The sequence below is a fragment of the Mya arenaria genome, chromosome 2 (assembly GCF_026914265.1).
Source record: "Mya arenaria isolate MELC-2E11 chromosome 2, ASM2691426v1".
NCBI lineage: Eukaryota > Metazoa > Mollusca > Bivalvia > Myida > Myidae > Mya > Mya arenaria.
The window spans coordinates 66,665,420-66,689,323 of NC_069123.1; the positions used below are offsets into that span (position 1 = coordinate 66,665,420).

The window sequence follows — 23,904 nt, forward strand, 5'->3', positions numbered from 1 at the left end:
ATCGCGGTTTAAGGAACGCCTTGGGTTATTTGGCACGTGTATGGAGCAAACAACGGTATCGAATACATAGAGTGATTAATGTTGAGTGATATTATTTGTATATAACGGATGTTTTTTTCGGTAAAATCGTCATTCGAAATGTCTGCCACAAAAACACCGATCGATGCTTTATTCACTCGACCCACTGCCGAGCAATCTGGTAATAAACCCGGGAGGATATCCGGATCGGCAGTAAAGGGGAAGGGAGTAAAGCAACGTCATAACTCCAAAACATACCATGAGAAATATGAAGCAACCAAGAAGTTGAGTGAGTTGAGAAGTTTCTGTTATATATAAATGCTACTAAATATTATATCATTATTTGTGTAAATAAAATAATAAAAAAATATATGTTTCGGAATTTTATTAAACATCGCTTTACATAGTGTAAAAATACAATGGTATAATGCAGCCATTTGAAATTTCACGACACAAATATTTTGTGACGCCGGTAGAGTAGAATTCAGATGCGCCGGATTTCAGGGACAAATGCTGGTGAATGCTGTGTGTGATATGCTTTTAAGGCAGGGAATTGTAAAAAATAAATTACAAATGTATGGAAAATCGTGGCGATTAGCAAAATCTGCAAAAACGATGGTCGGTAGTATAAGCATTATTTCAGCATTCAAGTTATTCAGATGATGCCTCATTTTCTGCTTATCGAAAATATATGAAGAATTCCAAGTATCAATTTGAAAATATAATGAGAAGGGAAATTTGATTAAGCATTAAATATTTCACTTATTTATCAATCATCAAATCCTATATTTTTTTATTTTCAAATCAAATGTGTTTTGCAATAATTATTCATCTATAATTGTATTTTGCCGAGTGTAATGGAGAAAAGAGCATACAGATATTTATATATTAATGTCTTCCACAAATTCCAAGAATTGTGATCAAGTGCTTTGTTACAACATCAGCTGTTAGCTAAACTGAAATTGATATTTTTGGTTGCTTAGCAATAGTAAAATGTCTTTAGGGTTTTCATTTGTAATTATAGTTTTGTAATAATATTGTCTTTTATTCAATGTGAAATTGAATATACTGCTCAGGTTTCTTTATATGTACTTAATTGGTTGGAAAAAGCCTGACCAGACTGGCCATTTTTTGATCATTTAACTTGTCAGATGTTATATGGACATCTACTTTTTAGGTTGTTTTATAAGGCGGTTAATACTAATTTATTTGAGCTTTTTTGCCCTTTTGGGTATACCTAAAGCAGGTGCCCTCGGCAGGGTAGGAACTCATGTCTTTGATGAGTGCTCAGGAAATATAATTACCAGTATCATTTAAACAAATCTGAGAGCAATGTTTATACTAGTTTTGGGTTCTATGTATTTTAATGTCACAATGATGAACAAATAACAATGGTTACATTTAAAAGCTCTAAATATATTTTGTTAACAAAATGTCAGAAAGAAGACTAAAAGTTTGACTCTGTTGTGTTGTATTATAAAGACCCTCTACAACCAGATTATAGTAAGTCTTGGTCTGATTTGTTTTTAGCAAAACATCAGAAACAAAATCATATGTTTGGCTTGTTGTGCTATATTAACCCCTCCCTCCTCCTCCATTTACAACAAGACTTTTATATGTCTGGGTCTTATCTGATTTGAGCAAAACCTCAGTAACAGGAATATCAGGTTGGCTTGTTGCATTTTATTCAACAAAATGTTGATATTAAACATGACTTAACTTGTGCTCTTTTATGGTCAAGATTCTACTTGAAGTTTTAAAAATACTTGTTTTAGGAAAGCAGGCAGATTCTTAACAAGCCTTTTGATTGTCAGGCCTTGATATGTTTCTAAATGCATAATGGGCATAATGATCAGTATTCTGCTGGAATCACATGTAAAAAGGCTTGAGGAAGGCTGCATGAATATATGGTTGTTGAGTTCTGCCCCGATCTATAGTTGTTGAGTTTTTGCCCCTATGTATGGCTGTTGAGTTCTGCCCCTATGTATGGTTGTTGAGTTCTGCCCCGATCTATAGTTGTTGAGTTTTTGCCCCTATGTATGGCTGTTGAGTTCTGCCCCTATGTATGGTTGTTGAGTTCTGCCCCTATGTATGATTGTTGAGTTCTGCCCCGATCTATAGTTGTTGAGTTTTTGCCCCTATGTATGGCTGTTGAGTTCTGCCCCTATGTATGGTTGTTGAGTTCTGCCCCTATGTATGGTTGTTGAGTTCTGCCCCGATCTATAGTTGTTGAGTTTTTGCCCCTATGTTTGGCTGTTGAGTTCTGCCCCTATGTATGGTTGTTGAGTTCTGCCCTATGTATGGTTGTTGAGTTCTGCCCCGTTGTAATGGTTGTTGATTTATGCCCCTATTTATGGTTGTTGAATTATGCCCCTATGTATGGTTGTTGAACTATGCCCCTTTGTATGGTTGTTGGGTTATGCCCCTATGTATGAGTGTTGAGTTCTGCCCCTATGTATGGTTGTTGAGTTATGCCCCTATGTATGAGTGTTGAGTTCTGCCCCTGTGTATGGTTGTTCAGGTCTGCCCCTATGTATGGTTGTTTAGTTCTGCTCTTATGTATGGTTGTTGAGTTCTGCCCTATGTATGGTTGTTGAGTTCTGCCCCTATGTATGGTTCTTGAGTTCTGCCCTATGTATGGTTGTTGAGTTCTACCCTATGTATGGTTGTTGAGTTCTGCCCCTATGTATGGTTGTTGAGTTCTGCCTCTATGTATGGTTGTTGAGTTCTGCTCTATGTATGGTTGTTGAGTTCTGCCCTATGTATGGTTGTTGAGTTCTGCCCTTATGTATGGTTGTTGATTTCTGCCCTATGTTTGGTTGTTGAGTTCTGTCCCTTTGTATGGTTGTTGAGTTCTGCCCAATGTATGGTTGTTGAGTTCTGCCCCTTTGTATGGTTGTTGAGTGCTGCTCATATGTATGGTTGTTGAGTTCTGCCCTATGTTTTTTGTTGAGTTCTGCCCTATGTATGGTTGTTGAGTTATGCTCTTATGTATTGTTGTTGAGTTCTGCCCCTATGTATGGTTGTTGAGTTCTGCCCTATGTATGGTTGTTGAGTTATAACCCTATGTATGGTTGTTGAGTTCTGCTCTTATGTATGGTTGTTGAGTTCTGCCCTATGTATGGTTGTTGAGTTCTGCTCTTATGTAAGGTTGTTGAGTTCTACCCTATGTATGGTTGTTGAGTTCTGCTCTTATGTATGGTTGTTGAGTTCTGCCCTATGTATGGTTGTTGAGTTCTGCTCTTATGTAAGGTTGTTGAGTTCTACCCTAAGTTTGGTTGTTGAGTTCTGCTCTTATGTATGGTTGTTGAGTTCTGCCCTATGTATGGTTGTTGAGTTCTACCCTATGTATGGTTGTTGAGTTCTGCCCAAATGTATGGTTGTTGAGTTCTGAGTTCAGCCTTACGTATGGTTTTTGATTTCTTCCCTATGTTTGGTTGTTGAGTTCTGTCCCTTTGTATGCTTGTTGAGTTCTGCCCAATGTATGGTTGTTGAGGTTTGCCCCTTTGTATGATTGTTGAGTTCGGCCCCTTTGTATGGTTGTTGAGTTCTGCCCCTATGTATGGTTGTTGAGTTCTGCCCCTTTGTATGGTTGTTGAGTTCTGCCCCTTTGTATGGTTGTTCAGTTCTGCCCCTATGTATGGTTGTTGAGTTCTGCCCCTTTGTATGGTTACTGTGTTCTGCCTTATGTATGGTTGTTGAGTTCTACCTTATGTATAGTTGTTGAATTATGCCTTATGTATGGTTGTTGAGTTCTGCCCCTTTGTATGGTTGTTGAGTTCTGCCCCTTTGTATGGTTGTTGAGCTCTGCCCCTTTGTATGGTTGTTGAGTTCTGCCTTATGTTTGTCTGCTGAGTCCACTTATCAATTATGATTCTCTTAAAAGAAAAAGAAAACAATCTATGTATTATGTTACCTAGACAAGAATGTTGACTGGTAATCTTAAGCCCATTACCCAATGATTATGTTTAGGTGTCATTTTTAAAGTTATTTAAATGGTTTGTTTGTTTGTAGAATTGATTGCATGCAGTGCCAAAATCATTTTAAGAACAATTGTTTGGTCTGGAAGGACACCTTTCTAAGAACTCTGGTAATAGTGAACGTGCTTCTGTCTGTGAAGCTGAGGTGAACAAATTATACCTAGTGTCTGTATTAATGTTATTGTATTGATATTGAAGTTTATTATATACCCAGACAATTAATGTTGCTCCTTGTGCTTTGCCATTATTTCAGTAGTTGGAAAGGTGCCCCATTATTGTTAATAGCGATGTCATTTTATTAACTTTCAATTAATTATTATGCAATCTTTGTTTGTCAGTAATTTTAAAAAATCTAAATAATTATATGAATGACCTTTTTACATTATCAGAAAATTTTAAATAAGCGGACCTCTTGGCTTTAAGGATTTCCAAATTTAATGTCATTTTGGACTTGAAATTATGATGTATTATATAATTGACAAAGGACTTCCTTTATTGTCAATAAGTTAACCAATTGTTGAACCAGGAGTGTGAAAGGAAACACCTTGGATTATAGTTTTTCTTAAGTGCTCACAGGGCATTATACTCACATTCAACTAAGAGATACCGGACCCAGTGTGACACATACCCAAAACTTACAACTTTCTTTTAAAATATAGTGCTAAAACAAACGCTAGACTTAACTCTCTTGAGAAATATTCTCTGTGTAAAAAAACATCTTGATTTTTTTATATTTGAAAATTGCTTTATTAAGGATGATTATAGGACTCCAATTTACTGGAAATATCTGGAATTCTCCAGTTTAATTTCAGAATCAAGGTTATTTTCTTTAATGCATTTTTAGGAACTATGAAAAAGTAAATTTCAAGTTTAGTTTTTTTTTAAGCAGCTGCATTATGTTCTTTGGTTGTGAATGAATTAAGGGATGAAATATTAATGTGTTGCATATGATGTTCACAATGAAAATGTCTATTATTGTGCAATGTAATGGTTATATTTTCAGTGTCAAGATGGCTGTTGTGAAGTGGTATCCAGGAGAATGCAAGTTACATTGACAGGTAAATTTAAATGTACTCAATTTCTAATTAAGAAATATTTTACATCACTAAGGGTCAGATGACATTATAATGACATGCCAGGCAGCCACTGAAAGTGAATATGGACCAAGGCGTTAGCCGAGGACCATTCACCTTTGGGGCTGACTGGCTGTCCTTAAAATGTCAAATGACCCAAAGGGGTGTGTAAATATTTCTTATACTATATCAAACATTTAATACTACAATTTAATATTTTTAAAGCGCTTTAGATGTGTTTACTAGCAAATTTTTGCCGTTGTGAAAATCGCAAGCCAAACTTAATAGTTGTATGACGTAAGCGGTCCATACAACATTTTTGGCAAGGTTCCGACCAGCAAAAAATGTATGGACTGCTGAAACTGGACTTTTATCAAAATACATTGATATATACTGACCGATCAACGTGTTATATATATATATCTATATATATATATATATATATATATATATATATATATATATATATATACAGGGCTTCTAAAAACCAGCAATTTGCTGGTCTGGACGGATTTTGACCAAGCCAGACCGATTTTAGTTTCAAAAAGTGTAAAAAAAAATCGGTCCGAAATTTTCTAATTTTTTTTTGTAATTTCGGTTCAAAACGACTAAGTCAGTAAAAGATGTAGAAATTGTAATACACAAACATTCATGGGTCATTCACACATTCAAAACTACATCCAATAGGTCATAAAAGTGTCTTGGTTACCATGAGACCGATGCGACCAGCTGCTTTTTCCGCTGATCACTCTATAGCCTATCTGTTAATTAGCAGACGCTTGCAATCGGTCCAATCACGTGTTTTGGTATAAGCAGAAGACACAATTAAACAAACTATGTGTTAATTATCTGCTTGCAGCTTTCCTGATTAAGTATTAAAATCGGTCCATATTTTCACATGGCAATATGCTATGTCGTCGTCGATCATTACGGGTACATGATATCCGTTTGTTGATTACAAAACGGTTAAATTTAAATTACAAAACGGTTAAATTTAAATTGTTATAAAGAACCATTGCTGGTTAAAAACGGCTTTAAAGATAAATGCATGTCATTGTTAATCCGTGAAAGCATTAAAATACCGAATTAATTAACGTAATAGTATATAAGATATCAACAGCGGTACGCTTGATTAACGACATTGTCTGACAGCTGAGTCCGCCGCTTACGTCATATTTATTCGCAGTAATGAAAAAATCGTTGTTGATATCACACTTTAAGCTTGTTGCCCCGATTAAAAATCTAGATATATACCATTATTCAAGATTATCAGTTGAATGTTGACCCACTAAAGAAGCATTCAGCAAATAAATCATGTTTCACTTTTTGTCGTCTGACCGCTTCCCGACAGCCACAGTTAATTACAATCGCAGTCTTTCTTGTTAGAAACGCCGCAGAACTCGATGAGAATCTCATTTGAATTAAACTTGTATCAATGACTAACCGAATCAGCTATGCTGGCTCTAGAGCTCTCTTACGAATTGCCACATCGCAAAAAATATTGACAGAAAAGACGTCGCGAAAATGTATGACATTTCTATAAAATCGGACTAATGAACAGGTCTTTCTTTTTTTGAGGGGGGGGGGGGGGGGGGTATTATTATTTTTTATTTTTTGTTATTATTTTTTTTTTGGGGGGGGGGGTCGTCGCCGGGTCCGGACCGATTGAGGTTCCAAAGTTTTAGAAGCCCTGTATATATATATATATATATATATATATATATATATATATATATATATATATATATACAAAGAAGGGACACATTTATGTAAGGTATAATATAAAGAGCATTGGCCATATTTGAAAGATAAATAATAGTGCATGTGTTATTTTTTGCTTGTTCGCAGATTTTTGGAATACTTATGATTTAAAAGTGAAGATTTTCCTTCATTTTCTGATTTTAAATTATTGATCGCAATCTTAATTCTTATTTCATGTTATTTGATCTTGTTTGGTTTTTCAAGGATGGGTTACGTGTTGTTGTTGTCAGCGTCCTTGTCATCATAGTGCAAAAAAACTTAAAACTTGAACATAACTCAAAATCACATGTTACCAGGTACACCAGTCATGTTTCCATAATATTTAATCGGCACAATAGCAAGGTCCATAACGTTTGTTACCCTTTCCTTGCATTCAATTTTAATCCACTTTAATGCACCAGTCAATTGTTTCCACGGCTCCCCCAGGTCCTGGGAATAGCGGGGACTTTGTTGTTCGCTCCAGCCAAGCCTGGGTAAAATCTCCGCCCTGTGGGGAGGAACTGATGGTAAAATCCTCACCAAATGCCCCCGCACCCCAGAGACCAAAGGGAGGGCCCAAGTCCCCGCTATATTTTGCACAATGACAAAACCACTGCATTCACCCGGCACTGCGGGGCCACCTTGAAGGTAAAAACACAGCCCATTTCCCCTGGCATACCCCCGGACCTGGGGGACCATTGTTACAATTGACTGGTGCATAATACTTGTTCAAAATAACATTGTAATGCAAGAAAGGTTTCCTTTTGGAGAATGTGTTTGTGCTACAAATTATTTAACAATGGAGTGTAACAGGAGGGATGATGCAATTGCCATGAATAATGTGTGTGCATCACTGAAGAAAATAATTAAACTTGAGCAAGGAGTCTCATCCCTTGTGGTCATATCTACTGAAAATTCTTATTCAGACTAGAGCTATAAAATGGTTGTATCATGTGACTAATTTATTGTATAATTAAAATATCTAAAATGCTTCTTTAGTTTCTAAAGATTATCTTGATTAAAATCAGGCTGTTATTGAAACTGTTGCAGATTAAAGGAAACATTGTATGTTAAAACATTTAAAAAATGAGTTTTGAAATGCATCATTAGATGGATTAGTTTATTTACTAATTTTAAAAGATGTTTTCCTTTAAATGGTGTTGTTTCTGTTTTTCAGATATAGAAGACTTTCTTAAATAGTCTAGGGTTAATTTCAACAAGTTAGAAAAGGCTGTTGAAAATCAACTAATTAAAAGTGGATTCTCTTGAGGCAGATAAGGTCAAGGACATTGGCATAGCACATGCCCTCGAGCTGATTGGACGCCTCTTTCAGATGGTTGTCATGGAGACAGGATATGGATATCCGGCCACTGGTCCTCCGAACGGCATTGCAAGTGGGGAACCAGACTTGTTGGAAAGTGGGCACCAGAAATTTGACCCTGAGCGAAGGTCTCAGGAATCATTTGCAGAGTTTGTTGCCAAGAGCAACCCACAAATAACAAACAATAAAACTGCTCCAGTCGTTTCTCGGAGACATGACAGGCACTACTCTAAACGAATGCGACGGAGGCTAGTGTATAAGAATGGAGAGGTGAACATTACACAGGCAAATATTAGAAAACGAAGAAGAAGATATTTAGCAGATATTTTCACCACCTTAGTTGATATTCAGTGGCGATATAACTTGTTAGTTTTCACATTAGCATTTATATTTAGTTGGCTGATTTTTGCATTAATCTGGTGGCTTATATGTTTTTCACATGGTGACTTAGATGAACAGAATATGATAGATACTGAGTGGAAACCGTGTGTGGTAGAAATTAAGTCTTTCGTCTCGGCCATTTTGTTCTCAATTGAAACCCAGCACACTATAGGTTATGGGTCAAGGCATACAACAGAACAGTGCACCGAAGCAATTATTCTAATGATGATACAGTCTTGTTTTGGGGTGATATGTCAAGCAATGATGACTGGAATTGTTTTTGCAAAACTGTCAAGACCAAAAAAGCGTGCCGAGACGCTCATGTTCAGTAAAAATGCCTGTATATGCAAACAGGATGGAGAGCTGTGTTTGTTGTTCCGCGTCGGGGACATGCGAAAATCTCACATAGTAGAAGCTCATATCAGGGGTTTAGTTATCAAGAAAAAAGTGACAAAGGAAGGTGAAATCTTGCCTCTTTATCAGTTTGATGTAGACCTTGGTTTCGATGGTGGCCTAGATAGACTGTTTTTAGTATGGCCTGTGATAATTGTTCATAAAATTGATGAAACATCTCCATTTTGGGAGATGTCACCTGAAGACTTGCACAAAGAACAGTTTGAATTTATTGTGATTTTGGAAGGCATCGTTGAGTCAACAGGAATGACCACTCAGGCACGCAGCTCATATTTGCCAGGAGAAATTCTCTGGGGTCATAGGTTTGAGCGTTTAGTGACTTTTCAAAAGGAGAATGGGCAATACCAGATTGATTATTCTCGATTTAACAACACCATTCCAGTTGAAACTCCTCAGTGTAGTGCAAAAGAACTTTCAGATATTTGTGGTAATATAACTGACATTGAACGAGACTCAAACAATGAAGAAGATTCCATTAATAACTTAAGCAAATCCTTTGCAAACTCCTACATGTATAAGAGAAATAACATTGCCCAGACAGAGTTTGAGTATGACAATGACTTTGACTCTCTGGATAGCAACTATCTCCCAATCAACGGGGATTCAGAGACATTGCTTTGACGGAAGGTGAGTATGGGCTGCACAAACAAATGCTCTTTCTATTATGAAATTATTACAACTATTGCTTGAACCCTTAGTGACACATCTGAAAGAAATATGACTTGAGCAATCAAAACTTCTGCTGCCGTTGTGTTCATGTCTTATATGGCTTAGATAATGGCACTCTGTTATGATTGATTTTATATGGATAAAGTAATTAATTGTATAATGTTTATTTAGCACATAAGAAATATTGAACCTAAACATAACATTTTAATTAATTTAATTCGTAGACTTTCTTCATAATGTTCAAAGTTTCTTCAGTATTTAATGTTCCGAGGGCAGTAGAATAAATCCATGTTAATGGCTTCAAAAACCTCTAGATCTACCTGCTGTTAATGTCAGAAGAAGGAAGAAAATGGCAGGGGTCCTTCAATTAAGGCTTGTGTTCTTAAATGTCAGTGATATTCCATAATGTATGAGAGGTTGGTCTCAAGTATAAATTCATTAAAGTAAGGTGTAATTGTTTTGGTGATTAATAAAGAAATTCCAATATATTGTTGTTTAAATTGGATTAATTTGTTTAAATAATTCAAGATCACATCAGATATTCAAGTAAACAGAGTGGTCATGTGTGTTATCAATGTTGATTATAGTGGCAGTCTGACAGGCATGTACAGTCATGTTTTTTCACAGTTCCCATCACTCTGTTAAGGAGTTATGTCCCTTGTTCATTCATTTGAAAAATAATCATCAAGAAGTGGAACTGTTCTGCTAGTGGTGCCATTGGAGTGCCTTTGACCCAGAAAGTTGTTCTTAAAATTACTGGCATGTTAACTCTCATAAAACGAAAAATCAGATGTCAGATAGTTATCTATAAATATTAATGCAGCAGAGTTGATATGGCAGGTTGTTAATTTGATTGAAATTTTCATATCAATTTGAAAGCTTTCAGATGGGTTTGTAGAGTCACTTGGTTCGCTGTTGAAAAACGACTTTTCATCTATCTCCAAATGAAATGGCATCTATGACAAGTTTATTGTAAGTTATGTTCTTAGAAAAACTTCATCATAAACTTGCATCTCCCTTAATTGTTTACCTGTTACCCTAAAACACCCTTATAATGTTCTATGTCTGTAATTGAGTATTCACAGAAATGACATTGTACTGAATCAAAATGTTTTTCAAATTGTGACTTGCTGAAGAAAATTATAACTGCAATCCTCAACTCATAAGAAGATGTTATTGGTTTGCAAAAATTTAAAGAAAACATACATTTAGTCAGTTGGTAGAACAGAATTTATTTAACAAGGCAATTTACCCTGTACAGTATTAAATGGGAACTTTCTGAGTTGAAAGCTTAAATGTGTGCATTTTCAAGTTTTTGTAAGTGATATATACATAACTTAATGATATACAGCATACTATAACATTCTCTTCTGCAGTCTTTTTGAAGACAACAATGAAATTATTGATTAAGTTTGATTATGTATGAAAAGTTCTTTTGGAAGTACAATATCTTGATTATCTTTTAATTGTACGTCTGTTTCTTGCAATTACCTATTGATTTCATAATGTTCCAACGGAAATGCAAGGTTGGCATTTTGTTGTAATGGTCTGTCAGTCAATGTCTGACAATAATATTTATGTTGCTCTTCTAATACAGGCATATACTTGTATCATTTGTGTCTGACTTATGCTTGTATATTGATATGTTATGATTTTCTGTCGGTCAATGCTTGAAATGGCCTGTCTGACAATAATGTTTATGTTGCTCTACTAATACAGGCATATACTTGTAACTTTTGTGTCTGACTTATGCTCAGGTATATTGATGAACGCAATCTTGGCACTACGTTATGATGGTCTATCAGACAAGGCTGGAAAGGGCTGTCGGACAGTAATGTTTATGTCCTTCTACTAGTGTAGACATAATAGTAACACTTAAGTATAAAAAATGTTATGTTTTTCTTTTTCTCAGAATTTGCATCATTTTAAGTAAGGACCCTATGGCAAGTTCTTTCTGTTGAGAAAGTAGTCATCTTGTTCACTGTCTGCTTTGAACTCTTTCTCATTGAAAAAAAATAAAATTATAGGTTATTTCGTACTATAGTATTGCATCATCGGTAAAGAACCTGTTGTAAGATTTTTATCAGAGTTTACATGTTAGATCTACAGGGAGTCCATCTCTCATGGAGATTATGTCTGAGGCAGAGGAGACAATCCACCTCTTGAACACTAAGACTGGAATTAATCAAGCAGTGTTGATGGCCATGTGGACCATATTCATGTTGGTTTAAAGATGATTACTACAGAGTAATCATGTCAAGTAGCTCAACAAAACCCAATGTTGTACAACCAAGTCAACATGTGTTACCCCTATAAATCAAAGGACAATTAACTGCATGTTGGTACAGTTTGTCAAAGATATACTAAAATATATAATAAAGATTAATAAAAAACATGTTCGAAGTAGTTGTATGTCATAATTTGTGCTTATGGGCATTATGGTCATTTTAACTGCATGGCAAATTAAATAGCATTGTCTATCTTCTCGAGAACATTTATCAGAACAAAATGCATCAGATATTAGACATTTTACAGATATTGCAATCAGTGTCTAACATCTTTTCTCATCATAAAATTACTTAAATAAAAAAGAAATCCATGTTCGCCATTGTAAGATTTACACTGAACATTAGCAGCAACCTCCAAGCCCAAGCCATGTCTTAAAGTACATAATTAAATGAGGAATCCATATTGACCCATAAAAAATGCCAGACAGACACTGAATAATTGTCAACATCCAAGCCCAAGCCAATCATTTATGGGCAACAACAATGCCAGGGTAGTTAGGTACCCTACAATCTCCGTGTGATCAGACAGAATGGTCCCCTGCTGAGTTACAACTGTTTACAGCAGTGTCATCATGATACCACCAGCAAGGCAGGCCATCACTCTGAGACCTCCATAAACAAACATTGATTGCCTTATTCAAACATCTTTTCTCAGTTGAAGTTTGATTTGTCTTGCTCTTCTGTTTCTAAGTCAATAGTCGGAAGTGATAATGACCCGAATTTTTTAGAAGGTTTAGGTGCAATTATTTTTTTCAAACTAGGATATCTTGCTTGAGATGAGCAGAGTTTGCCAATGATAATATTGTCAAAAGGCTCTGATAGGATTTTACTCATGTTTTATTCCATGTATCAAAGTTAGCTTCTATCATTAAAGTGATACGTATTTGAAAAATCACTACATTATTATACGCATGTATAACAAACATAAATTTTGAGTGATAAAACTACTTTAACTAATTAATGCATTTATGGAAAATATTAATTACTGATAACAAGATTGTAACCATGAATTTAATAACATAACATAACATAACATAACATATAACTAATGACTGGAGGGTCCTTAAAGATTTACAGTGAACAACTGTCATCTCATAAGGTAGAATTACTGTGGTTTTTGCACTTTTCTTTCAAATGACAATGTATCCTTCATAAGAGTCATTGTTTTCCATATTAACTGATTCTTTTGAGTAATTTAAACAATTATATAAATTGTGGTACTTTTTATTTGGGAGTAAGAGTGCATCTTTAAGTATTGCACTGTTAAATTTCTTATTTTATAAGTGTAACTCAGTTTGTGCACACACATGCACACACACACACGGACACATTTTTAACAACAAATATTTGAAATACCCTCTACTTTTGATCAAATGTTTTTGTATGCATGCATTTATTATTTTGATATTTTCCTTGCTAATATTTTAATTAGTTGGCGCCAGAAGGGCGCCGACTATATTTGATATTACTTTAGAAATATTCCAACTAAGGGACCAGTTCATAAATTGCAGAACAATGCTTAATAGTTTCCACGTTGCATGATAAAATATAAAGTTTAGTATGTTTTATAAAACTGTACACTTGAATTGATAATGAAACCTTAAATTATAATAGTCCTGCTTATCATTTTAAAATTTTTGATTTTAAATAACAACTCAATCATAACAACTCGGCCATCTCCGAGATAAATACAGGCCGAGGTGTTCCGATTGATACCAACTTCCGCCCAAATAGATGAAGGTTACACAGTACTACTACAATATCCTTTGTTTGTAAACCTCCTACGCAGTAATCTCCCTTGGCGAGTTTTGAAAATTAACATTGTGCTTAATTGTTTGTTTTGAAAATGTCATACGAAGGAATAAACTCCAGATAATTCCTTCTTGATGTATACTATTTTATCCCCGTTCTATATACTCATATGAGTGAAATGTGTTACAAAAACTTATAAAATATATAAAGCAAGGAATTCACATAACATGCCAGTACAAATAAAAGGTGAATTACATGCTATTGAAATCTATGTATTAGACCATTTACTTCTATATTTCTTCCGAAGAAACATATGTATATTTTTGGTATAATTTAGTATTAACCGGATGATTAGCTTGGAAAAAACCCCAGAATATCTATAATTCCGAGCTAAAACTAGTGTAGCAATATTATTAACCATAATGTCCTTCAAGAATATGTACACTCGACATAAAAAAAGTATTATCATTGAAATAATAACCATTTTTGGTTATCTGCATGCACGTTTTTCTTCTAATTTCATTGCGCCGACTTGATGCTATGCATCAACTTTTTTCTTGTATTTTTTGTGTAAAACTTAGAATATTTTAAAGTTAAAATTGTTCACTAAGAAACTATGAATCTGGCCCAAGATCTTCTGTGATTAAGTGAAGTGTACCCAATATTATAAAAAATCTTCTTAGTGTTTTACTTTATGAAGGTCTTCTATGGTGACATTCAATGACAAATACATATGAGAATTGAAGCCATCAGGGTATCGATCAATTCATTTCTTATCATCCTCAGCTAAGAGAGGCAAGTTGGATTCAACATTGACATGATGGAATGTTTAATATTGATTACAGATAAAGTGAAAAATTATGGGTTTGATTTGTAATTGACCTTGATAAACTTGATTGAGTTGTTTGAACTGCATGGCACTTTCTTGCAGCATGTCAAAGAACAGTTTCGATGTTGTAATGCTAACTCAGTACCATAATCACTAGTGTACTAACATGGACATGTACATTATTATTGAACTAAAGGTTCTAGTTTATCAGACTTGGACATCTATTTATAGATTATCTCTCTGTGACATGTACATTATCATCGAACTAAAGATACTTGGTCATCAGTCTTAGTTTAATGGACATCTATTTTCCCCCTGGGTCTTACGTAATTTGTCTTGTCCATATTTATTACACTGCTCAATCTTTTATGCCAAAGGATGTCTGAGTTATTGCTTATTCATGTAGATAACTATAGAGGTATTCCAAACAGTAGCTCTTGGTTCTTAATAGGTCTTCGTCAAACTGAAGCTCTTGCTTCCATTTTGGTCATATTTGGTGTTGGCGTCTGCGTTTGTGTAGGCGTATGGTTAAAGTTCAAGGGCAAGTTGGCGTATTCACTTATAACCCAATACCCCTTGTTCAATTCACTCAATACTTCACACATTTATTCAGGACCATCACACAATGAGTTTACATAACTCAATATTATCATAAGTACAAATTATGGCCCCTGATTGACTTTAAGGAACATAGGATAAAGTTTTTGGTGACACCGTGTGTATTGAAAGTTTTATAGCAAGTTGGGATTTTCACTTATAACTTCTATTCCCTTCATTCAATTGACATAATACTTCACACAGTTGTTTATGGCCATCACACAATGAGGTTACGTAACTCCATATTATCCTCAATACAAATCATGGCCCTTGATTGACTTTAGAAGTTTGGCTTAAGTTTTTGGTCAACTGTGGGTTTTAACTTAGATCTCATATACTGTTTATAATGGCCTTCATACTTTATACAGTAGCCATCACACTAATTAGGCTACACAAATGACTCCATATTTACCCTAAATACAGATTATGGCCCTTGATTGTCAATTATTAACATTTTAATTGCTTTTAACAGGCATGTTTTTAAATATTGTGAAAACCTGGTTGTTAGAAAGACGAATGTCGTTGTTTCAGCTGTACTGATTGAGTGTATTAAATAACTTTGATTTAAAAGGGTTGACATAAAGTGACCAAACTTGGTATATAGGAACTTTCAAGAGTTTATAGAGACCTTTCATGGGATTGTAGTAGAGCCCCGGGAGTCACATTGGTCAAGGTCAAGGTAAATGTCACTAATAATAGAAAGACGGTTAGAACTGAATAACTTTAATTTGGTTTGTCATACTGTGACCAGATTTGGTATTTAACAAAATTTTATGGAGACCTTTCATGGGATTGCATTTGGGGCTTCTAGGGTCAAGGTTAAGGTCAGTTTTATTTAAAATAGAAAAATGGTTGGTACTGAATAACTATAGTTTGGGTTGACATATTGCGACCAACTTTGGTTTATCGGTAGAGTTTATAGAGGTCTTTTAAAGAAATAGTTGATGGAGACTTTGCATGAGATTGCAATTGGGGAACCTAGGGTCAAGGTTTTGGTCACTGTTACTAAAAACAGATACCTGTTTGGTTTCTGAATAACTTAAGTTAAGGTTGACATATTGTGGCCAAACTTGGTATTTACGTTTTTATTCCATGGTATAAAAGTTTATGGAAAACTTCTAGGGTCAAGCTCACTGCTACTAAATTTAGAAAGAAAAAAACAGTGGAAACTGTATCTTAAAATGAAGGCTCAAGTTCTTGTCTCAAACAATGAAAATGTGGTTTTGATGTTTCTTGTTTACATTTTAATTTGACTTCTATATTGCTTTTGACAGGCACATATTACATCATTATTTAATTAATTTCTAAGAAAAAGCAGCATTTAGTCAAGTCCGCTGTCCTACGATGGCTCTTTGTTTTTTTCAATTTTTCATGTCTAAGGAAAGCATTAAATTTTCTGTGCAAAGAATTTTCTCTGTTAAGAGGTTAGTTCAGATGCAGATCAACTCATAACCATAACAACAAGCTTTAATTAAGTAATATTAATATAAATACAGAAAGGAACAATAAACAATATCCCTATATTACCTGCTCCTTTTTTAGCTCACCTGTCACATAGTGACAAGGTGAGCTTTTGTGATCACAATTTGTCCGGCGTCCGTCCGTCCGTAAACTTTTACTTTAAATGACATCTCCTCATAAACCGCTTAGCCAATTTCATCCAAACTTCACAGGAATGTTCCTTGGGTGGTCCCCTTTGAAAATTGTTCAAAGAATTGAATTCCATGCAGAACTCTGTTTGCCATGGCAACGGAAAGGAAAAACTTTAAAAATCTTCTTCTCCCAAACCACAAGGCTTAGGCCGTTGATACATGGTAGGTAGGATCACCAAATGGTCCTCTACCAAGATTGTTCAAATTATGGCCCTTGGGTCAAAATTGGCCCCGCCCCGGGGGGTCATGGGTTTTCTCTATATGTTTATAGTGAAAACTTAAAAAATCTTCTCCTCTGAACTTACTTGGCCTAGAGCTTAGTTATTTGTCATGATTTATCGTCTAGTGGACTTCTACCAAGATTGTTCAAATTATGGCCCTTGGGTCAAAATTGGCCCCGCCCCGGGGGGTCATGGGTATGCTCGATATGTTTATAGTTAAAACTTCAAAAATCTTCTCCTCTGAACTTACTTGGACTAGAGCTTAGATATTTGGCATGATTCATCGTCTAGTGGACGTTTACAAAGATTGTTCAAATTATGGCCTTGGGGTCTAAACTGACCCCGCCCCGGGGGGTCATGGGTTTTCTCTATATGTTTATAGTGAAAACTTGTAAAAACTTCTCCTTGGAACTTACTTGGACTAGAGCTTAGATATTAGGCATGATTAATCATCTAGTGGACCTCTATAAAGTTTGTTCAAATTATGGCCTTGGGGTCAAAATTGGCCCCGCCCCGGGGGGTCATAGGTATACTTGATGTGTTTATAGTTAAAACTTCAAAAATCTTCTCCCCTTATCTTACTTGGACTAGAGCTTAGATATTTGGCATGATTCATCGTCTAGTGGACCTCTACAAAGGTTGTTCAAATTATGGCCCTGGGGTCAAAATTGGCCCCGCCCCTGGGTGGTCATGGGTTTTCTCTATATGTTTATAGTAAAAAAAATCAAAAATCTCCTCTGAACTTACGTTGCTTAGAGCTTAGATATTTGGCATGATTCATCGTCTAGTGGACCTATACAAAGATTGTTCAAATTATGGCCTTGGGGTCAAAATTGGCCCCGCCCCGGGGGGTAAGGGTATTCTCTATATGTTTATAGTTAAAACTTCAAAAATCTTCTCCTCTGAACTTACTTGGACTAGAGCTTAGATATTTGGCATGATTCATCGTCTAGTGGACCTCTACAAAGATTGTTCAAATTATGGCCTTGGGGTCAAAATTGGCCCCGCCCCCTTGGGGGGTCATGGGTTTTCTCTATATGTTTATAGTGAAAACTTCAAAAATCATCTCCTCTGAACTTACGTGGCTTAGAGCTTAGATATTTGGCATGATTCATCATCTAGTGGACCTCTACAAAGATTGTTCAAATTATGGCCCTGGGGTCAAAATTGGCCACACCCTGGGGCTGATGGGTTTTCTCTAGATGTGTTATAGTGAAAAATTAAAAAATCTTCTCCGAACTCACAAAGACAAGTAACGTCTTAATTTAAACTGGATAACATATTTAGTACACATACCAATTTTCAGTATGGGCCACATACAACTAGAACTGTAAGCCATAGGCTAACGAATACCCCCCACCCCTCCATGTCTAGGTTGTTTGCCCTGGAGTTAGGCCGGACAAAGCTAATTTTGCCTACAAGGGGAGATAACTCCAGTCAGGGTCATGTGACCTGTACCAAATTCACAGAGGCGAAAGTTTACAACATGGCCATTAATTTCTGAAAGTTTGATAAAGATTTGTTGAATAATAACAAAGATGAATCCCGGACAGGGCTTATTTTGCCTACTTTAACACATCAAGGGGAGATAACTCCAGTCAGGGTCATGTGACCTGTACCAAATTCACAGAGGCGAAAGTTTACAACATGGCCATTACTTTCTGAAAGTTTGATAAAGATTTGTTGAATAATAACAAAGATGAATCCCGGACAGGGCTTATTTTGCCTACTTTAACACATCAAGGGGAGATAACTCTGGTCAGGGTCATGTGACCCGTACCAATTTCACAGAGGCGCAAGTTTACATCATGGCCATTAATATCTGAAAGTTTGAAAAAGATTTGTTCAATAACGACAAAGATGAATCCCGGACAAAAAAAACCGGACGGACAGACAGACAGACGGACAGACGGACAACCCGATTCCAGTATACCCCCCCCCCCAAACTTTGTTTTGGGGGGTATAACAATTAATAAGAAATATATATATATATATAGATACACACGTAAAATCAAGTGACAAGAGCTTAGATATTTGGCATGATATATCATCTAGTTGACTTGAACCAATATTGTTCAATCTTTGGCTCTGGGGTCAAAAAATGGCCCCACCCGGGCGGTCATGGGTTTCCTTTTGTGATCACAATTTGTCCGGCGTCCGTCCGGCGTCCGTCCGTCCGTAAACTTTTACTTTAAACGACATCTCCGTATAAACGGCTTAGCCAATTTCATCCAAACTTCACAGGAATGTTCCTTGGGTGGTCCCCTTTGAAATTGTTCAAAGAATTGAATTCCATGCAGAACTCTGGTTGCCATGGCAACGGAAAGGAAAAACTTTAAAAATCTTCTTCTCCAAAACCACAATGCCTAGAGCCTTAATATTTGGTATATAGCATCATTTAGTGGTCCTCTACCAAAATTGTTAAAACTATCCTTCGGGGTCAAAATTGGCCCGCCCCGGGGGTCACTTGTTTTACATAGACTTATATAGGGAAAAATTTAAAAATCTTCTTCTCAAAAACCACAAGGCCTAGAACCTTGAAAATTGGTATGTGTCATCATGTAGTGGTCCTCTACAAAATTTGTTCAAATTATTCTCCTGGGGTCAAAAATGGCCCCGCTCCAGGGGTCACTAGTTTTATTACATAGTGTTATATAGTAAATCTTTAAAAATCTTCTTCTCCGAAATTGTAAGGCCCAGGGCTTAGATATTTGGTATACAGCATCATCTAGTGGACTTCTACCAGATTTGTTCAAATTATTGCCACAGGGTCAAAATTGACCCCGCCTAGGGGGTCCTTGTTTTTACGTAGTGTTATATAGTAAATCTTTAAAAATATTCTTCTCCAGAACCGTAAGGCCAGGAGCTTAGATATTTGGTATATAACATCATCTTGTGGACCTCTATCAAAGTTGTTCAAATTATTGCCACAGGGTCAAAATTGGCCCCGCCCTGAAAGTTATTTGTTTTTATATAGTCTTATATAATAAAACTTTAAAAATCCTCTTCTCCAAAATATAAGACCTAGAGCTTTCATATTTGGTATATAGTGTTACCTAGTGGACCTACACCAAAGGTATTCAAATTATTGTCCCGGGGTCAAATTGGCCTTGCTCAGGGGTCATTTATTTTTACATTGTCTTGTCACTTAAACATCTTTTCCTCTGAAAGTAAAGGTCAGAATGACTCCATACTTGATATGTAGCATCCTTACATGGTCCTCTCTCAACTTTGTTCAAATGGTTTTGTTTGGCCCCTTTTAGGGGTCACCAGAGCAAAAAATAGAAAAACCTTTAAACAACTTGATCTTATTAACTGCTTGATGGATCTTCAAGTCTGAAGCATCCTAGCATGGGCCTCTGTCAGGTCTTTTCAAATAATTTTGTTTGGCCCCTTTTAAGGGCCACCAGAGCTAAAATTAGTAAAAAAAAACATAACATTTTCTTCGCATGAACCCCTTGATAGATCTTCAGCAAATTTGGTTTGAAGTGTCCTTGCATGGACCTCTCTTAAATTTGTTCACATAATTTTGTTTGGCCCGGTTGCCATGGCAACCTAAAGGAAAATGTCAACAATTGGTTATAATCATCTTCTTCTCCTAAACCGCTTTGACAATTTTGATGAAACTTCATAGGAATGATCCTTGGTTGGTGCTTTTTCAAAATTGTTCAAAGAAATTAATTCCATGTAGAACTCTGGTTGACATGGCAACCTAAAGGAAAAGTGTCAACAATTGGTTACAATCATCTTCTTCTCCTAAACCCCTTGGACAATTTTGATGAAACTTCATAGGAATGATCCTTGGTTGGTGCTTTTTCAAAATTGTTCAAAAAAAATAATTCCATGCAGAACTCTGGTTGCCATGGCAACCTGAAGGAAAATATAGGCTGTTGTGTCCGCGCTGTGACTTTCTCTTATATGGACAGATTTTAAAATGACTTGCCATATGTTTTCGACATACCAAGACAACGTGTCGTGTGCAAGACCCATGTCCCTACCTCTAAGGTGAAAGATACACTAAGTGTTTATTCACAATGGAATGCTGAATATGAGGGCATAAAGAGTGTTGGCTGTCATTTAGTATGATTGTTTTTTTTTCTATGCTCAGAGGCAATATAATATAACTTGCAATATGTATTTGACACATAAAGGCAAGATCAACTTTTTATGTACTTGTTCATAGATCAATGTCACATTGGGGGGCATTTGTCACATACTTTGACAGCTCTTGTTTAATATTCTTTGAGAAACAAGCTATGTTAAACTCTTTTACTCAGGTGAGCGATTTAGGGCCATCATGGCCCTCTTGTTATATTTATATATATATATATATATATATATATATATATGTATATTATGATGATGATATATGTTGATATTGTGATAAACTTTGATGCTCATTTGCTAAACATTTCTCGCTTATGGCATTGTACAGTTTTGACTGATATGATTTGCCATTTGTTAATGAGAAAATGAAATAGCCACAATGAAGCATTATGATGGAGAAGCCATCTGAGGGTAATAAAGAAAGCTCCTTAAACCGTCGTTAACAGATGGCTGTTGGCAATGTAACGTTACCATATATAGCCTGTGATGATAGCTCTTTTGTATTGTCTATTAAATAGTTTCTAATACAATATTCCAACTAATGAAAAAATACTGACAAGTGTGGATTGCCAAGCAGTTTCATAGTGGTATAATGAATTCTGTAATAGATGTCTGCTGATATATGAAAGATAATAGGTAGAAACAATTTTTGCATGCTACTTTACAAAACAGTATCCTGGCCTACAGTTTTTAGCTCTACTACCCAAAGGCCAAAAGAGCGTATGCGATGGTAATGTGTACGCCGTGTATGCGTCCATGCGTCAGTGCGTCTGTAAACAATTGCTTGTGAACACGATACAGTCTTCAGTTTTGATTGTATATCGATGAAACTTGTGTAGTTTTTAGATATCCATCAGAGCTCGGTTCCTTTCGAAAACCAGCCAGATCCCCCCATGCATGCCTAAAATATGGCCCATGAAAGTATAAAAATTGCTATTTTTAGCCAATATTTGTGCAAAAAGCTACAGAAACAAGCTCAGTTGCACTTTTACTGTTTATACATAAACCCGGTTAAGTGGCACTGGGCAAACTCCAAAGACATAGAACACATAATCACAAACAAGAAACATAGAAGAACCAGGTCTATTTTTAGCCAAGTCTACGCATAAAGTAAAGTCTAGGATTAAAGGGAGACAACTTGCCCTTGTTGAAAGATATCAAAATTACAGTTTAAAGGAGTTGGTTGATTTTTAGCTCTATTGGCCAAAGGCCATTTTTAGCTCTATTGGCCAAAGACCAGAAGTGTCTGTAGTTCGCGCATCCATCTAAACACAATTGCTTGTGAATGTTTGTTCAAATTATGCCCCTGGGGTCATTTCTGGCCATGCCCCTGGGTTCACCGGTTTGGAATACTTGAATTGGGAAATGTTTAAAAAAACTTTTTGTCTGAAACAGCTATGCAGACCCTTGCTATTTTGAATAAGGCATAATTTAGTGGTCCGCTACCATCGTTGTTCAAATTATGCCCCTGGGGTCAAAACTGGCCCTGTCCCCGGCGTCACAAGATTCCTAGAGATATCAAAATTACAGTTTAAAGGGGTTGGTTGATTTTTAGCTCTATTGGCCAAAGGCCGTTTTTAGCTCTCTTGGCCAAAGACCAGAAGTGTCTGTCATTCGCGCATCCATCTAAACACAATTGCTTGTGAATGTTTGTCCAAATTATGCCCCTGGGGTCATAACTAGCCCTGCCCCAGAGGTCACATGTTTCCTAGAGACCTATTTAAGAAATATTTTCAAAATCTTCTTGTTTCAAACCACAAGACTCATACCTTTGATATTTGTTGTGGAGCATCATATGATGACCGTCTAGCAAAACAGTTGAAATTATGCCACTGGTGCCAAAGCTGGCAAGTCTTTATCATTCTTCTTCTTTCAAAACATAATGTTACAGTGATGACTTTGCACAATTTGTAAGTGATGTTGACCACACAAACCCAGTCAGTAGAGCATAGGCCCTCATCGGCCTCTTGTTTTCTTTGGGTGTATTAAAGGTTGATGATTCAAATGGCCTGTGCTTCAAGAATCATTTGAAGATGACTGTAATGCAAAAAAGTAACAGAACTGGCATGTTCCAAGTGCCAGTATAAACAACTTAAAATAATTATCTGAACCTTATGCACCTGACCTAGTATATCCATGCACCTGACCCAATATATCAACAAATTTTGTGAATGAGAAATGGGCGCATGGATCATGAGAATGGGCGCATTGATCGCTGTCCCATTCCCCATGGAAATCACATGCTTTGTGACCATTTCATCAAGGACATTTAGATGTGATTGTTGATTTGTAGAAATGCTGTAGTGCTGTTTTTTGCTTCGCTTTTCATTTAATGTTGAGAACAAATGGCAAAATCATCAGTTATGGTGGGGATACATTTGCATATTGTGTGCCAGAAGTTACAAATTACGAAATATGGGAATGCTGGAAAGAGCTATTGATCTTGTCACAATGTATTTAAAGACATTGAAGTACATTGAAACAGGGGTTATTTTATGAACTTGAAACTGAAAATATTTGTCATCGTCTTGGTTGTCCCAGATGTTTTCATGGCTTTATAAAAAGTACACAGTACTGGTTTCTACCCAGGAAGCAGACTCGAGAGTGATTCCACCGATCAGCTTTAGTCACAATTGAGCTATATGAAACAAAGTATGGACATATTAACATGATATAAGAGACAATGTGCAATAATATGCCTCAAGATTGACGGAAAATGGCAATTATAATTGACGAGCACTCATATGTTGGCGCCTCATTGCCCTTGTTTAAATTACATACTAAACAAGAAAGAGCACAATCCAGGTTCTTGAATAAGTTTTAGATCTTGATATATTGTCTACAGTCTTTGGAGAAGCTAAT

The 23,904-nt window shown here is 36.0% G+C and overlaps 1 protein-coding gene across 10 annotated transcripts in view; it reads left to right on the forward strand.

Annotated features, from left to right (window-relative positions):
• LOC128205440 (G protein-activated inward rectifier potassium channel 3-like) overlaps window positions 1-23,904 on the forward strand; it is a 42,819-nt gene that overhangs the window by 16,263 nt on the left and 2,652 nt on the right. For all 10 annotated transcript variants that reach the window (XM_052907127.1, XM_052907075.1, XM_052907100.1 and 7 more), the window contains 2 exons: window positions 5,002-5,056; window positions 7,989-9,554. In XM_052907127.1, the coding sequence (XP_052763087.1) occupies window positions 8,145-9,548 (1,404 nt within the window). In that variant the 5' untranslated portion in view covers window positions 5,002-5,056; window positions 7,989-8,144 and the 3' untranslated portion in view covers window positions 9,549-9,554. The remainder of the gene's footprint in view (window positions 1-5,001; window positions 5,057-7,988; window positions 9,555-23,904) is intronic.